The sequence below is a fragment of the Chiloscyllium punctatum genome, chromosome 40 (assembly GCF_047496795.1).
Source record: "Chiloscyllium punctatum isolate Juve2018m chromosome 40, sChiPun1.3, whole genome shotgun sequence".
NCBI lineage: Eukaryota > Metazoa > Chordata > Chondrichthyes > Orectolobiformes > Hemiscylliidae > Chiloscyllium > Chiloscyllium punctatum.
The window spans coordinates 22,207,431-22,225,668 of NC_092778.1; the positions used below are offsets into that span (position 1 = coordinate 22,207,431).

Here is an 18,238-nt window from a genome sequence, read left to right on the forward strand (position 1 = left end):
TCATGAGAGGCATGAATAGGGTGAACAGCCAAAGTCTTTATCCCTGCGTTAGGGGAGTCCAGAACCAGACGGCATAGGTTTAAGGTGTGAGGGGAAAGATTTAAAAGAGACCAGAGGGGTAACCTTTTCATGTAGAGGGGTGGTACACGTATGGAATGAGCTGCTAGATGAAGTGGTGGAGACTGGTACAATTGCAAATGTAAAAGTCATCTGGATGGGTATACGAACAGGAAGGATTTAGCAGGATATGGGCCAAATGCTGACAAATGGGACTAGTTTAACTTATGGTATCTGGTGGGCATGGATAAGTTGGACCAAAGGGTCTATTTCCATGCTATACAGCTCTGTAACTCTAATTGTGTTGTCTGAATCACTGTGGATTATGAGGTCTTTGGGAGAGTACCTGATTTGCATTGAGCAGGTGGATGCCAGCAATAACATTTGATGGCAACAGCTAGGAATGCTAGTTGCTATCAGTCTTTGGGTAAGGGTAGGATTTTTCCTCAGCCCCAATTACATCCTGGGGATTACTATTGACCAGAAACTGAACATGCCTCACCACACAAATACTGTGGCTACAACAGCAGGTTAGAGCTAGAAATTCCGCAGAAAGTAACTCACCTCCTGACTCCACAAAGCCTGCCTGGCAAATCAAGAGCATAACAGAATACTTCCCACTTGCCTGGATGGATGCAGTTGCTTGAAACCATTCAGGACACAGCAGCCTGCTTATTTTGCACCACAGCCACAAACATTCAATCCCACTGCCACTGACGGTCAGTAGCAGCAGTACACACTATCTACAAGACGCACTGAAGAAATTCACCAAAGACCCTTAGAAAACACCTTCCAAACCCACAACCACTTCCAGCTAGAAGGACAAGGGCAGCATATACATGGGAACATCCATCCAAGTTCCCCTCCAAGCCACTCACCATCCTGACTTGGAGATATATTGTTGTTCCTTCAGTATTGCTGGGTCAAAATTCTGGAACTAATGTCAGTCTGAGTCTACCTATAGCAAATAGACTATAGCAGTCCCATAAGGCAGCTCAATTCCACCTTCTCAAGAGCAGCTCTGGATGGGCAATAAATGCTGGCCTTGCCAGCGATGCCCACATCCCAGTGAATGTTTTGAAAAAAGGCACTCGAGCAATAACAAGTTTTTTATTAATTCACGAAGCTTCCAGAAATCAGTGTCCCTGAAATTTCGCATATATTCAAGCCAGCAGAAACACTGTGATTTCAGGAAGGCTAACTGATACAAGGTGTGACAAGTAGTTTCCAGGTTGTGCTTAAGCACAATCGCGAATTTAACGTGTTTTACGTTTTACAGTTTAATATTAACGGAATGGTCACTTCGAATGAGGTGAGAAAGAGTGGCGAGCCAGAATAAGTCTGCTATAAGCAATTGGAAAGCACGTGTAAAATCTGTACAAATAAAGCCCAAAGAACTGGAGATGCTGGTAATTAGAAACAAATGCAGAAATTGCTGGAGAAACTCAGCAAGTCTTGCAGCATCTGTGGAGAGAAAGTGAAGTCGGTGTTTCAGGTGCAATAAAGGCTCTGAAGAAGGTCTCTGGACCCGGAACATTAACTCTGCATTTTCTCCACAGATGCAGCAATATCTGTACACTGGCCTAGGGTCAGCAATGGCTATTATCTAAACAGTTCTGGAAAGTATTGTCCAATTGTAGAAATGATGTGTGGTAAAATTGTCAGAGTTTGAAAGGGCTCAGCACTGCCCAATTCAAAATTTAGCAACTGTACAATCTTATTCTCCTAACACTGTATCACTTGTTGTTGCCATCAGGCTATTTGCAATGGTCTGCTTAAAGACACAGCTGTGGATGCATCATTGAAGCTGACATATGAACCAGCCACCAATGTGATACTGCATGTGGAGGGAATAAATCAACATTACAAGTAAGGAGAAGAATGTAAAGGAGATCATACAAATAAATAAAACCTTGTAGGGTAAATAACCAGTGTTATTTATGTTTAAAATTATCCACTTAACAAATGTCCAGTGATTGAAAACATGCTTTTGTTTAAATTCCAAGCGTCATTCAGCTCACTGTGATTAACAGAACAACAGAATAAAATTAGAACCATGTCTTCTTTTAAAAGGGATAAAGATAAATACCTGAAGGGAAAGAATTTGCTGAAGGGAAAAAATCAGGGAAGATAAATCTGGGAGGAGTTACATTGCATTTGGAGAGGGACAGTAGACTCAGTCAGTCAAATTACCTCCTATATTATATCCTTGAGATATTGTCATGAGGCTTGGAGGTGAATTCTGCACATTAGAGAAATGGTTTTCCTTGCCTCTGCTGGTTGTGTGTAGCCTGCAATGCTTTCCTGTCATCTATGAGCGACTGCTGCCGGACTCTGGTAGGTGTCCGCAATCTTTTCCATTTAAGCTATTGTGCATTCTACTGTTCTGTGTCAGCACATCGCTCATTAACGCAAACCCATTCCGTCCTTCCTTCAAAGTCTATTGTACTTGGCTGCTATTCTCACTGTTACATTAAAACATGCATCACATCTCATTATCCCATCTATATACATTATACTCCATAATCATTCCATGATTCTTAGATTAGATTACTGACAGTGTGGAAACAGGCCCTTCGGCCCAACAAGTCCACACCGCCCCGCCGAAGCGTAAGCCACCCATACCCCTACATCTACATCTACCCCTTACCTAACACTACGGGCAATTTAGCATGGCCAATTCACCTGACCTGCACATTTTTTTGGACTGTGGGAGGAAACCGGAGCACCCGGAGGAAACCCACGCAGACACGGGGAGAACGTGCTAACTCCACACAGTTAGTCGCCTGAGACGGGAATTGAACCCGGGCCTCCGGCGCTGTGAGGCAGCAGTGCTAACCACTGTGCCACCGTGCCGCCCACGGTGTTGTGTTCTGTTCAAAATATCCACAAAAAGGACTGAACTATACCTGAGGATGAAATAATTTGTCTCTTTTGTTGTTTGTTGGAGGGAGTGATGCAGGTGACGTTAGTGAGGTGCTATTTGTTGGTCATCTGTAGTTATCCTGAAATGTTCCAGGGGGTGTCTGCAGTCATTCCAGACCAGGCAGGGGTGGATTGGACCCTTCCCTCTAGGATATTGCAGAACAATTTGATTCAGCAGCTGTTTTATTGTTACTTTCTGGTGCTAACTAGGATCAGATTTCTTAAATTCATTTTCATGAACTTCCCTGGCAGAATGGTGAGCTCATGATCTCTGGGTAAATTTTCAATGCCAAAATCTCTGTGTCACAATCCTCTGATTATCATAGAATCCCTACAGTGTGGAAGCAGGCCATTGTGTCCACACTGACCCTCTGAAAAGTATTAGACTGAGACCCCTCAACCTCCAACCCTGTCACCCCGCATTTTCCATGGTTAATCCATCTAACCTGCACATCTTTGGACTGTGGGATGAAACCGGAGCACCGGAAGGAAACCCATGCAGACATGGAGAGAATGTGCAAACTCCACACAGACAGTCGCCCGAGGGTGGAATTGAACGTGTGAGGCAGCAGTGCTAACCACTGAGCTGTCACATTATTATATCTGCTGGTATTATTACATTGAGATGAGAGATTGTTCTTCAATAGCTATGATGTCATGCCTTACTGTCTTGATTCACTGTTACAGTGTTCTCATTTTGGATAACTAACATTTTGTTTTTTCCTTTCCTTTGTAGTAAGGAGTTGCAGTTGATCGCTTTGCAGAATATCCCTACCCTCAGGAACCTTCCCCAGGCAATAGAAATCTCAACCAAAGTAAATATCTACTGTTTGAAGTTACCAAAATATGACAGCATAAAACTTTTAAGAGTCCAATTTCAGCTGTGTCAAAAGAGCTGGGGTGGGGGAAGTGGAATTTTTAGTCTGGGCTCAGGGAAGCAGCAGGAGATTGAATACCAGCTGCCCATTATACCCCCACCCTTGGCTGAGTTTTCTTTGACTTCACATGAATGGAAAGTCAGGTAGAATGGGTGCAATTGTACCTTCAGCATCCGAATCTCTGCCCAAGCTGCAAACATCTTCATCCCAACCCCCCAACTTATCAGGTGTTTCATGCTGAGACACCTTAAGAATGTATTTCTGTTACTTATTAGTTGATCAAATTCCCCACAGTACTTTTCTCAGACTTGAGTAAGTCACAAAGCAGCGAGCTATGTTGATGGCATGTGATAGTCTTGAATTGCAATAGAAAGTATTGGACCACAGCCAAAATGGAATGTGTATTGTTCAGTGGCGGGCTATTGTATCCAGTCAGATGACACTCTAAGAACTTCACAGTTTCTTGACCATTTCTGCAGGGGCCATTGTCTATCACTTCTGCAAACATTTTTTATGTGTTATCTCTAATTCCTGGAGGTACTGGTGTTGAACTGGGGTGGACAAAGTTAAAAATCACACAACACCTTGCCAAGATTTTCGCAAGATTTGTGAAGGTTTGTCGCTCAGGTTGAGGTTTAGGGTGTAGGTTTGCTCGCTGAGCTGTAGGTTTGATATCCAGACGTTTTATTACCTGGCTAGGTAACATCATCAGTGGCAACCTCCAAGTGAAGCGAAGCTGTTGTCTCCTGCTTTCTATTTCTATCTTTCTCCTGGATGGGGTTCCTGGGGTTTGTGGTGATGTCATTTCCTGTTTGTTTTCTGAGGGATTGATAGATGGCATCTAGATCTATGTGTTTGTTTATGGCGTTGTGGTTGGAGTGCCAGGCCTCTAGGAATTCCTTGGCATGTCTTTGCTTAGCCTGTCCCAGGATAGATGTGTTGTCCCAGTTGAAATGGTGGTATTTTTCATCCGTGAGTAGGGCTATGAGGGAGAGAGGGTCGTATCTTTTTGTGGCTAACTGATGCTCATGTATCCTGGTGGCTAACTTTCTTCCTGTTTGTCCTACGTAGTGTTTGTGGCAGTCCTTGCATGGAATTTTGTAGATGACATTGGTTTTGTCCATGGGTTGTACTGGGTCTTTTAAGTTTGTTAGTTTTTGTTTGAGAGTGTTGGTGGGTTTGTGTGCTACTAGGATTCCGAGGGGTCTTAGTAGTCTGGATGTCATTTCTGAAACTTCTTTGATGTATGGTAAGGTGGTTAGGGTTTCTGGCTGTGTTTGTTCTTGAGGAATCTGCACACTGTGTTTTTTGAGTATCCGTTCTTCTTAAATAAGTCATATAGGTGGTTCTCCTCTGTTTTTCGAAGTTCGTCTGTGCTGCAGTGTGTGGTGGCTCTTTGGAATAGTGTTCTGATACAGCTTCGTTTGTGTGTGTTGGGATGGTTGCTGGTGTAGTTGAGTATTTGGTCAGTGTTTGTCGGTTTTCTGTATACGCAGGTTTGTAATTCTCCCTTGTCCTTTTTTTCTACTGACACATCCAGAAATGCGAGTTTGTTGTCAGTTTCTTCCTCCTTGGTGAACTTTATGCCTGTGAGGGATATCCAACAACACAAAGTGGCCGAGCAGTGGCTTTGTTTTAGCTCGTGTTCCCTCAACTGTCACTGTCACAAGTCCACAAAGAGATTTTTGACATTCTAGAGAAGACAAATATATTGCATACTGTATATTGCCAGTAATTTCAGGCAGGATGCTGTAAATGATCTTCCGCAATCAGTCAGCAAAAGCAGCTTACTAGGGCGATAATTACTGCCTCTAGGGTTTGTTAAATTGAAGAAATTTCAAGCACAACTTTATCTGGCTGATCATTATATTGAGAATTTATGCTGTGCATGTATCCATCTGCTTTATACAAATATATATTGTTCATTAGAATACTCTGTGCTTTATTGTAAATATATAAACAACCAAGATTAATTAGAAAACAATACAAATAAAATAAACATAAGCAATTGAATTCTTCCATTACTAATATTGGCAACCATTTTTGTAGACAAATTACACCACGAATGTGATCAAAGGAACTCTGAACGTCATGTTGGATGGAAAGAAACTGGACGCTTTCACCATTTTAACTATTGGTGATTCCAGTTTCGGTGAAGTATTGGAGATGACCCACACATTCGCACAGGTCAGTCCCCTCATTTGATTTAACATGTTTTCATTTTGTTTGTATAATGGGACATTTAATTAGCGTGATGTTGATTTCTGCGATTATTACTTTCTCCATTTTTGATTAAGAACCACACATTTGGCATGACCTGATTATCCATGTTAGTTTTCTAACCAGTGAAGCTGCACCCCACTGGTAGATGTTAATGGTGTACGGTAGCAGAAATCAGGAGAGGGCTTGTCAGGAGTCAGTTTCCAGCTCTCCCTGATGTTAGTACCAATGAAATTCATTGGAGATGGAGGTAGAACCATTGAAGTGAAATTAGATTAGATTACTTACAGTGTGGAAACAGGCCCTTCGGCCCAACAAGTCCACACCGACCCGCCGAAGCGTAACCCACCCATTCCCCTACATTTACCCCTTTTACCTAACAGTACGGGCAATTTAGCATGGCCAATTCACCTGACCTGCACATCTTTGGACAGTGAGAGGAAACCGGAGCACCTGGAGGAAACCCACACAGACACGGGGAGAATGTGCAAACTCCACACAGTCAGTCGCCTGAGGCGGGAATTGAGCCCGGGTCTCTGGCGCTGTGAGGCAGCAGTGCTAACCACTGTGCCACCATGCTGCCCACTAAGGGCACAAGCCTCAGAGCAACACAAGGCAATCTGTGTTTTTGATGAGCTTCTCTGCACAGTCCTAACTCCACAACTGGGTTGGCAGATTTCTATGGTTAAGTGGCTCTGGAAAAGATATCAAAAGATGCTTTGTGTTTGGCTAGTGTTTCTTTATGACCGAGTAGATCAATGTTTGAATATATATATACCCTTCTGCTACTATTATATATGTATTTGTGTAGATGCTTTTGCTGTTCTATAACTGGTCAGACCACATTTGGAGTATTGTGCACAGTTTTGGGTCCCATATCTCAGGAAGGATGTACTGGCCTCGGAGTGTGTTCAGAGGAGGTTCATGAGAATGGTCCAAGGAATAAAAAGCTTAACATATGAGGAGTTTTTGAGGACTCTGGGTCAATACTCAATGGAGTTTGGAAGGATGAGGAGGGGATCTAATTGAAGGATACAGAATATTGAATGATCTGGACAGAGTGGATGTTGGGAAGATGTTTCCATTAGTAGGAGAGACAGTGACCTGAGGGCAAAGCCTTAGAGTAAAGGGAAGATCTTTTAGAATGGAAGTAAGGAGAAACTTCTTCAGCCTGAGAGTGGTGAACATATGGGATTCATTGTCACAGAAGGCTGTAGAGGCCAGGTCATTGAGGATTGATCAAGAGTTATGGAGAGAAAGTGGGAGAGTAGAGTTGAGAAGTTTATCAGCCATGATTGAATGGCAAAGCAGATTCAGGCTGAATGGCCTAATTTCTGCTCCTATGTCTTCTGGTCTTATATCCTTGTGTTACAACATATGGCATGCTGTTTTGCAAGCTATTCCTTTCCCATTATCATAAAAATATTGAATCTGTCCCTTTCCAGGAAATTTCTGATTCACAGGGAGCAGGTTTACAACATTTACATGAACAGATGGTCTGCGTTACCTAAATTTTTCCTCTAAATCTCAGCCAAGACCTTTGTTCTTTGATAAATGCTCTGCTCTTTATTGTGGGCTATGAGCATTTCTTTCCATTGATTGTAGGTCCAAAATCATTTTCTAATTAGCTGTTTTTGTTTTCTCTTTTTACAGTTGAAAACAATTCCTAAACAATTGGTCTGTAACACAGTTTATCAGAGGATTGGCCGAAACTACAAGCTCACTCACAATTCCACCTGGGAAGACAAAGGACTGAGATTTTTCGGAAACTACAGTGGACCTTTCCCGAAGATATTTGGACGTCATGAAACCTATGGTAATCAAATTCAAGAAGAGTAGAAGAAATGATAATCTGAAATTGTATATTTAATCTTCCAGCCTAGGGGAGCACAGTGGCTCAGTAGGTGGTACTACTGCCTCATAGCACCAGGGACCCAGGTTCAATTTCAACTCTTCCAACTGTCTGTGTGGAGTTTGCATATTCTTCCCATGTCTGCGTGGGTTTCATCCGGGTGCTCCGGTTTCCTCCCACAATCCAAAGATGTGCAGGTTAGGTGGATTGGCCATGGTAAATTGCCCACAGTGTCCAGGGATGTGAGGTTAGGTGAATTAGTCATGGGAAATGCAGGTTACAGGGATAGGGTGTCTGGGTGGGATGCTCTTCAGAAGGTCGGTGTGGACTCATTGGGCCAAATGGCTTACTTCCACACAGTAGGAATTCTATTACTTCAGCAGATCTCTCTTTATTTGACCAAAAAATGTATATTCTGCATTTCGAACAAGGTTAAGGAGAACTTGTCATTGTTTTTGTAGTGAACTTTCTCCACCCGTTTGCTATCCCGTTGCCTCACCAATCGCAGCTCAGGATGAGTCTGAGTCATTCTCTCCTTAGTCACCAGGACGACGTTGTAATTAACTGGGACAACACAGACCAGGTTAGTTTGCTAAATACCCATGCTTTATTGTGATGATGATGATGAGAGGGAAACAGTGACTCAAAGGATACAAAAGGCAAGATTTTCCCCTCCCCTGTAGTGATAGGGTGGGTGGTGGGAAGGGCAAATAAACACCAGATGGATACCCTCCCCTTTCTGTCACCTCGGCAATCACGTTCCAGGAGTGGGGCAGATGTCCCTGGGACAGGTAGATCCTTCCTGGTGGGGGGGTTGGGGGGGACGCACAGCTGCTTTCCCAACAGGGAGTGCAGGGTGGCTTGCCATTGGTCAGTGAGAATCTGACCTTTTTCCCAATCTGACAGCCATTTGGGGTAATGGAGATTTGCTGCTGAGAGCCACCCGGTTCCCTCCAGGTCCCTGCACCACCCACTTTGGCAAACCACCCCCGAAAAATCACTCTCCTGCTGTCCAGTTTTTCATGGCTGCACAGCCTGAACTTGCACAACTGTCTCCAACTTCCCATAGCTGCCAGCCTCTGAGTGGCTGGTGTCGACAAGCAGGAGGCTGGAGGAACACAGCAAGCCAATCATCATCAGGAGATGGAGAAGTCAGTGATTTAGGTGTAACCATTCAGGTTCAACATTGACCTCTCCACCTTCTGATGCTGCCTGATTTGCTATGTTCATCCAGCTTCCTGCTTATCTACCTTGGGATCCAGCCTCTGCAGATTTGTTTTTGTCTCTAACCTCTGATTGGCCAGCAGCTTCAGGCACTTCAGTGTCCAGGCTGAGAAGCACACTGGTCAGCATTACTGTGCCAGATTGCTGCTCACTCCAGTGGGCTGGTGAATTTGGGAGTGTTATTTGATGTAACATGTGCCCCCCCCCACACACACACACACACATTTAGTTCAAAAGGTGGTCAGGTATTTTGTTTTTGAGGAATGTATTCATGGAAATGCAAAATCAAAACTTACCTTTTTTCATTGTTTGTTCATTGTGTGTTGGCATTGATGATTAGGCCAGCACTTATCGCCCATCTCTAGTTTCCCTTGAGAAGGTGACAAGTGACCTTCTTGAACCACTGCAGTATATTTGGTTCAGGTGGATACGCATGCCTCACAGCGCCAGAGGCACAGGTTTGATGCCATCCTTGGGTGACCGTGTGGAGGTTGCATGTTCTCCTGGTGTCTGTGTGGGTCTCTGCTGGATGCTCTGGTTTGCTCCTGCAATCCAGATTGAGTGGATTAGTCATGCTTAAATTGTCCCATAGTATCCAAGGATGTGCAAGCTAGGTAGATTAAAATGGCAAATGCAGGGTTACGGGCACAGGGTAGGGGACTGGATTTGAGTGGGATACTCTTCGGGGGGGGGGGGAGGGGGTGCAGCTACAAAGTGGGCCAAACAGCCTCTTTCCACACTGCAGGGATTCTATGGTATAAGTTGAGGTGTTTAGAAAGGGGAACCTTGTTGATTTGCTGCAGTATATCTTGAAGAAGGTTCACACTGTATACCAGTGATGAAGGGAGTGAATTTTGAAGGCGGCAGATGTGGTGCCAATGAAGCGGGCTGCTTTGTCCTGGATGGTATCGAGCTGCTTGAGTGTTGGTGGAGCTGCTTCCATCCAGGCAAGTGGGGAGTGTTCCAACACCCTCCTGACTTGTGGCTTGGAGTTGGTGGACAGGCTTTGAGGAATCAGGAAATGAGTTCGTCACTGCAGGATTCCTAGCCTGCCTTGGACTGAATCCCATATCTCATTTGTTTTTTTTAGAGTCAAGTGCTGCAAGAAGAGTCTGATACTTGTAACCTTTTGCAAAAGAATTTATTTATTTATTTGTTCATTTATTTTAGTTATTTCAATTTCTCTTGGCCTCCATGTTCCTCTGGCAGTTTTATTTTCTTTTGATCTCCCTCTCTTTACACGTTGTTTTGCTTCCTTCCCTCCTCCATCCCTCCCCATAGTTGTCTCCGCAGTGTTGAATTTTCTCACTTGCTGCACAGCCACGCAAGGAGAATGAAAGGTCAGGGTTTAGACTGGGACGGCACAGTGGCTCAGTGCTTAGCACTGCTGGCTCACAGCGCCAGAGTTCTGGGTTTGATTTCACCCTTGGGGAACTGTTCGTGTGGAATTTTGTATATTCCCCCTGTCCCCTGTCTTCGTGGTGCTCCGGTATCCTCCCACAGTCCAAAGTGAACTGCCCGTAGTGTCCAGGGATGTGCAGGCTAGGTGGATTAACTATTGTATAAGCAGGGTTATGGGAATAGGATAGAGCGCTGGGTCTGGATGGGATGCTCTTCAGAGGGTGGGCTGAGTGGTCTGTTTCCACACAGTAGGGATTCTGTGATACTAAATGCAGACAAATGGGACAAGTTCAGTTTAGGAAACCTGGTTAACATAGATGAGTGGGCCCGAAGGGTCTGTTTCTGAGCTGTATTACTGTATGGCATTTGGTCCAGTTCTGAAGTTGAATCTGTTCCACAGAAGAATTATTTCGGACTTGACATATTAACACTCTTTCTTCTCCACAGATGCTCCAAGGCCTACTGAGTTTCTCCAGCACTTTACTTTTGTACCTGGAGAGGAATGTTAGCTCCCTCACCCTCTACCTGACTCAAAGTTGTATTCATGCCCTTCCGATTTACAGTTCTTCCTTTGTTCTTGCAATCTCTGAACTGGCTTAAATCACATCACTTTCCCAAACTGGGTCAATCCCACAGAATGTTGTGGCATGTCTGAAATGGAGCCGCATATATTGGGAGAGTGTGCAGGCTCCCACCCGCCCCTTACCCCTTGTCTCTGAAAGTTACCGGTGTTCGGAATGAGGGCTTGAATCTTGGATTCACATCATGCCCACCAAATTTAAGGCTGTCCAATGCATTTCAGCAGAACATCATTTAGTCAGAGTTGTTACAACACAGGAGGCCATTCAGCCCATCATGTCTACACTGGCTCTTTGAATGAGCACCTCACTTAATTTCACTCTCCTGCCTTCTTCCCGTAACCCTGCACCTTTTTCACTTTTAGGTAAGCATCTAATTCCTATCTGAAGGCCTCAATTGCAAGTACCTCCACCATACTCTGAGGCAGCGTATTCCAGACCCTAACCACTCGCTGCGTGATAGAAGTTTTCCTAGTGAGACTTTTGCTTCACTTACCAATTAATTTTAAACTGTTCCCCGAGTGCTTTCCGAGAGGGAAGTGTTTGCATGTCTATTCTGTCCAGACTCCTTTCTTGCATATCTCTATCAGATGTCCTCTCAGCCTTCTCCTCCAAGGGAAATGGTCCCAACTTCTCCAGTCTATCTTTGTAGATGAAGATCCTCATCCCTGGAACCATTCTTGTGATTCCTTTCTGCACTCTCTCTCTATAGTCTTCACATCTTTCCTAAAGTATGTTGCTAGGAATTGAACGCAGTACTCTAGAAGATGTCTTATAGAAGTTCCATATAATTTCCTGGCTCTTTTACTCTACGCTTCTATTAATGGAAATAGCAATGGCCCAAAAGCTTGTGATTTCAAATAAACCTGATGTCATGTGCGTTCTGCTCTTTTAGTAAAGCCTAGGTTACTGTATGTGTTAGAATGGGAAAATCCAGCTCAACCTATCCCATTCGCCTGCCTCACAAACTCAGGTGCTTAGCTCAGTTGGCTGGATGGCTGGTTTACAATATAGAGTGATGCCAACAGCATGAGTTCAGTTTCTGCACCTGCTGAGGTCACCATGAAGAAATCGCCTTCTCAACCTCTTCCTCTTCCTTGCTCTCGTTCTCTCTCTCTCTCTCTCTCTCTCTCTCTCATCAGAGAGCAGTGCTATGGGTTGGTAAGACTATTGCGACATTACCATTACCTTTTGCTTATCCAGTTCCCTTTCACTGCTCACAATTGAACCTACCTCCACCACACTTTTGTGTAGTGCAATCCACATTCAAATTCCTCACTGCTCCAAAATAAAATCAGGAAATGGTTCAAACAGTTCTCTGCCAGCTACTGGGAAAGACCATGTATTCCTGAAGGGCTTTTGCCTGAAACATCGATTTCGAAGCTCCTTGGATGCTGCCTGAACTGCTGTGCTCTTCCAGCACCACTAATCCAGAATCTGGTTTCCAGCATCTGCAGTCATTGTTTTTACCTCTGGGAAAGACCAGTTAAATCTCAGTCTACATTTATCCAACTCAGTGGTTTTAATGGAAAGTACAACCCAACCCAGTTGAAATTTGGAAGCCACTTCCCAGCTAGTGCTTGGCATTTATTGTCGTCAAATTCTACTTCAGTATTTAATCCCATTCAAGAAGTGATAAGACAAATATGGTAGTATTTATTACTTTGGGTGAGAGTGTAAATCAGGTGAGAACAAGAGAGGTGAAAATGTGCTTTGATATCAGAAGAGTGATATTTAATGGAGCTTTATAATGATCAGTAATATTAAAAATGTGTTTCCTTGGAATAGGTGGTTCTTTTAGCTTACCTGAATTTGGATAACGACCGACTGGACAGCCGAGCCCACCTTCAGCACCCATTCAAACTCTCTTTGAAGAAGTTTGAACTACAGTGTCTTTCTGAAAGAAAAGAACAGAGATACAATCAAAAGGTTGGAATAGATGACAGAGTTATCAATGTTCTTTTATATATATAATGTATTTCCTGTCATTCCCTGTATTCATGCATGGTTTCTGGGCATTGCTGGCTAGACTAACATTGGTTGCTCATCCCTAATTGCCCTTGAGAAGGTGCTGGTGAACGTTGATTCTCTTGAACCACTGCAGTTCATTTGGTGTGTGCTCTAATATATAGAAACGCAGAAAATAAGAACAGGAGTAGACCACAGGACCCTTGAGGTTTGCTCCGCTATTCAGTACAGTCATGGCTGATCATCCTGTTCCCACTTTCTCCCTAGACCTTTTAATCCCTTTAGCCCTAAGAGCCAAATCAGGCTCCGCCTTGAAAGCATTTAGTGTTTTGCCCTCATTCGCTCCTGTGGCAGAGAATTCCACAGGCTCAGCACTCACTGGGTGACGATATTTCTCCTCTTGTCAGTAGAAGCTAGACAGGCTAGTCTTGTGTACTCTGGAATTTAGAAGAGTCAGAGGTTTCTTAATTGTCGTATCAAATCCTGAGAGGAGTTGCCCGGGTAGATGTTGAAAGGATGTTTTCTCCTGTGGGAGCATCTACAATTAAGGGTAATGGTTTAAAAATAAGAGGTCACCCATTAAAGAGAGATGAGGAAGCTTTTTTTTTCTCAAGAGGCTGAAACTCTTTGGAATTCCCTTCCCCAGAGAAAGTGGATGTAGAATCTCCAAATAGTTTTTAAGGCAGAAATAGATTTGGATGGGTATATGAATAGAGAGGGTTTGGAAGGATATGGGCCGGGTGCTGGCAGGTGGGACTAGATTGGGTTGGGATATCTGGTCGGCATGGATGGATTGGACCGAAGGGTCTGTTTCCGTGCTGTACATCTCTTTGACTCTATGACTAAGAGGATGAAAGATTATCAGGAATGTAGCGTTGAGGTTAAAGTCAGATCAGCCATGATCGAATTGAATGATGGAGCAGGCTCAAAAGGCCAAGTGGTCTCTTTCTGCACTGTAGGGCTTCTACAAGTGGCCTATTCATGTTTCTTATTTGTATGTTTGTCAATGGCCTATCCTGTATCCATAGATGTGACGCTTGGTTCTGGACCCTGATCTTTGGGAAAATCATTCCTGCATTTACACTGTCTAAAATTCAGAATGTTGTAGGTTTTCAGGAGGGAGTTCCAGGATTTTGGTCTAATGAGCAGATTTAAGGCAACAGTAATGTTGCCATTCTTGGCGCACTAAATGGTGACCTGAATCAAGGCTCTCTCCAGTCAGTTTTCTGACCCCTTCCTCATGACAGCAGTCAATATTTTTATATGAATGAAAGTGGAAGTCTAAGATCTTTTGGACTTTTGTCTGATTTGGAAATGTCTCAGAAGGCACGATGCCAAGAGCAACCAATGTGTTTGAAGGCAGCCTTTACATCTGATGATCCTTATTTGTATGGCTTAACTGAAGATTGTTTTCACAGAAAATACTTATAAATGTCATAATGGCCAAAAGGAATTAATGTTTGGATTGCAGCCTGACTCAGCGCGGAATTTTCACGCGTGGTGAGATCCTGTGGCAAGGAATAGAGAGCATGCAATGCAGTTGTGTGCAGTTTAAAAAGAATGATTAATCCTAATATTATTACAATATTCACAATATTGAGTGATTTAGATCACATTCCGAGCTTCAAAAAGAGTTACTTACTTCAGTTACTAAAAGATGGTTTACCCTTTTGCAGTATGAACGCACACACATATATATCACTGATAAAAATACACATTTTGTTGAAGCCGATCTCTCTGGCTTATACTGTGATATACTTATACGTACTCAAAGCTACATACATAAAAACACAAAGAACATGTACATGCACTGCCCCTGTTTCAACTCAACAAAGCAACCAACAGCTATTGTTGGATTCATTCCTCAGGGCCATGCTTTGACAAATCCATGTCAGTCTGCCAGATTTAAATTTAAGCGAAGCTTGGCAGTTAACTGTCAATCATTATATAACTGGTGTATGCTCCATGGCAACACTTTCACAAATTAGAGTCCACTTTCCAATCAATCAGCATACACTTCTGATACAGTGTAACAATCTTGTCTCTCCTTATTGTTTGAATATCTTGATGAAAATGTGTCTTTTTTCAGCCACACTCGCATACTTTATCCAAATCAACTGTTGAAACGTGTATTGTCTGTAAATTGCAGCATAGAAACATTTCCTCATAAAGTGCTGTATCTCATAGCTCCCCCCGGAAAGTTGTGGGTGATCCTGTGCAATGCCCACAGGTACTGTGCCTGCCACCTACCCACCTTCCCCAGTCCCACTCTGCCCCAGTGCAGGAGAGTAATAGAGAGACAAGCTTATGCACCATGGGTCCAATCTCTCCACTTTCCCTCTCCACATTGTCCTTCTCCCCAGTCGTGCCCACTCCACCCCAACAAGATGCTTCCCTACTCCCTCCTAACTTTGGTGCCATGACTTCTCACTGTTGGCAACCACAGTCCCAATGGCACGGCTGTGACCAGGGGGCTGTCAGCTATTTGATTGGGCAACAGCTCCCTGGAGGCAGGTCCTACAAAGATCCTTGTGCAGCAATCCACTAGATGGGTGTAAATTCACCCCAGGCTGTTTTGTGGGGTGGAGGGAGGACAGCAGAGACTCTAAGCATCAACCCAAAACATCTCACCTAATAGAAGGCTAATCTGTGCACATTTTCTATCCCATGAATTTCAAACACAGCTGGATGATGGTACTGAATCATATAAAATCTAATTATTAAATGCCCTGACAGAAGGAAGAAAGTTAAAAGCGGTGAGTGATAGATACTGGTTCAACTTTCTTGTTCACTTTAAAATCAAGCTTCAGTATGACCAGCAGCTTTATCTCCACATGCTGTTGGTTTTTCCTTCTGGTAAATGATAAATAGGTCAGGATCGTAAACATTTGGCTTTCCTTATTCATTCTGAGCAGCTTCTGAGCTACTAATGTTCAAATATCACCCACACAGATAATCAAACAGAAAGTGGGCCATGCTGCAAAACTCAGCAAAAACATTTCACATCTTCATTAATTAAAATTCTTCTCCCCCTGCCTTAATATTGTGACTCTATCAAGATCATTGTCATTGTAATCTCTGTTAAGATAAATTTCATTCCAATTTGTATCAGTTTTAGTCTGCTCCCCATTAATTGTTCCCGCTGCTGTTTCTGGTGGGCTTAAATTTCAGTTCAATGTGCTGACTTGGAGGTGACCATGTGTGGTCCTCAGCCCTGTGTCCTGCGTTATCATCCAGTCAAGTTGATCAAAGTTAAGATCAGGCACTGTAAGATGTCACGAAAGTGTGACTTGAAGCCTTAACTATGCTTAATATAAATTACAATCACATGTAGTATGGAACAACATTCAGTCTGACTAACATGTGTTTAATCTTCTCTAGGCTCATGTTTCCTGGAATGGAGGTCAGCCCGTTGATCTTAAATTTACATTAGAATATACTTTGGAAAGGAATTTAACAGCATGGGACACGTGTGTGGACTTTTCTACAGGCCAGGTATTCCTTGGCTCGCCCCAATGAATCAATAGGATCTCTCTCTATCTATCTATCTCTATGTATCTCTATCTCTATCTACCCACCCTTCCCACTTCTGTTCCTACCTTTTCTCGATCAATCTTTCTTTCTCTCCTCCTTTTAGCTTCTCCATATTATTTGGGATTACCACATTGAATGAATAACACTGGGATGGATGTTCCAAAATGTGTCACATTATAACAGAAAAACCTCTTTATTTCTAATGGTGTTAAATATTTAGAAATTTATATTTGGAGAGGATAGGGCATTCCTCATTAAAAATGACAGACTCCATTACCGCATCCAGATTCAGCAGCGTTATGTTCTGGATTAGGGCTGCTGGTATGAAGTTAAGTCAGTCATAGAGAAGAACTGAGGAAACCTTGTAATGTATTTTTTGTTGGTTTTGTTAAATGTTCCCATTTCCTTTTCCCAACTCTACTCAATCGTGCTTCAAAAAAGGGTGACACAGTAGCTCAATGGTTAGCACTGCTGCCTCACAACGCTGGGACCCAAGTTCGATTCCAGCCTTGGGTGACTGTCTGTGTGGAGTTTGCACATTCTCCCTGTGTCTGTGTGGGTTTCCTCCAGGTGCTGCAGTTTGCTCCCACAGTCCAAAGATGTGCAGGTCAGGTGAATTGGCCATGCTAAATTGCCCATAGTGTTCAGGGATATGTAAGGCTTAGGTGCATTAGTCAGGGGAAATGTAGAGCAATAGGGGAGGAATATGGGTTTAGGTGGGATATTATTCGGAGGGTGGGTGTGGACTTGTTGGGCCAAACGGCCTGTTTCCACATTGTAGGGATTCTATGATTCTAATATATGAGATGTCCATTCATAAGTCTGATAACAGCAGGGAAGAAGCTGTTCTTAAACATGTTTGTACGTGTTTTCAAACTTTTGTGTATTCTGTCCGGTGGAATGGGCAGAATGGAGGGGAGATCAAATATGAAAGAGAGCGGGTCACCAGCAAGACTGGGAGAGTCAAGACTAACTGAGGGTAGGTGAGGAGTTTAGAGAGACCTTGGTATAATGGTAGTGTCACTGGGCTAGTAATCCAGAACTTTAGATTGGAGACACAGGTTCAAATGCCTAATGGTGAAACTGAAATCTGGCATAAAAAGCTAGTCCAGTACTGACCAAATCACCCCTATCGATAGTCATTAAAACTATCTTACTCACTAACATCCATATAATATCATGAAATAGCTGATGAAACAGGATAAAATAAAGTCTATTGGTTTGACAACATTCTGGCAATAGTACTGAAAATGTATGTTGCAGAACTTACCATCCCCCTAGATACCCCTGCAGCAACAACATCGGCATTACCCGACAATGTAGAAAATTGCTCAGGTGTGTCCTGTACGGAAAAAGCAGGTCAAATTCAACCAGTCAGTTACCTCCCCATCAGTCTGCTCTTGATCATTAGTAAAGTGGTGGAAGAAGTCAGTAACCAAACAATCAAGCAGCACTTACTCAGCTAACTGACATTCAGTTTGGGTTCTGGCAGGCCTATTCAGCTATGGAGTTTATTACAGTCTTGCTCTAAACATGGACAAAAGAGCTGAATTCCAGAGATGAAGTGAGAGTGACTGCCTTTGGCATCAAGGTCACATTTG

At 43.3% G+C, this 18,238-nt stretch overlaps 1 protein-coding gene across 4 annotated transcripts in view; it reads left to right on the plus strand.

Moving 5' to 3' along the window:
* LOC140464425 (uncharacterized) overlaps positions 1-18,238 on the plus strand; it is a 409,548-nt gene that overhangs the window by 309,709 nt on the left and 81,601 nt on the right. For all 4 annotated transcript variants that reach the window (XM_072559463.1, XM_072559465.1, XM_072559466.1 and 1 more), the window contains 7 exons: positions 1,814-1,926; positions 3,719-3,797; positions 5,910-6,047; positions 7,734-7,896; positions 8,394-8,515; positions 12,924-13,064; positions 16,485-16,598. In XM_072559463.1, coding sequence (XP_072415564.1) covers positions 1,814-1,926; positions 3,719-3,797; positions 5,910-6,047; positions 7,734-7,896; positions 8,394-8,515; positions 12,924-13,064; positions 16,485-16,598 — 870 coding nt within the window. The remainder of the gene's footprint in view (positions 1-1,813; positions 1,927-3,718; positions 3,798-5,909; positions 6,048-7,733; positions 7,897-8,393; positions 8,516-12,923; positions 13,065-16,484; positions 16,599-18,238) is intronic.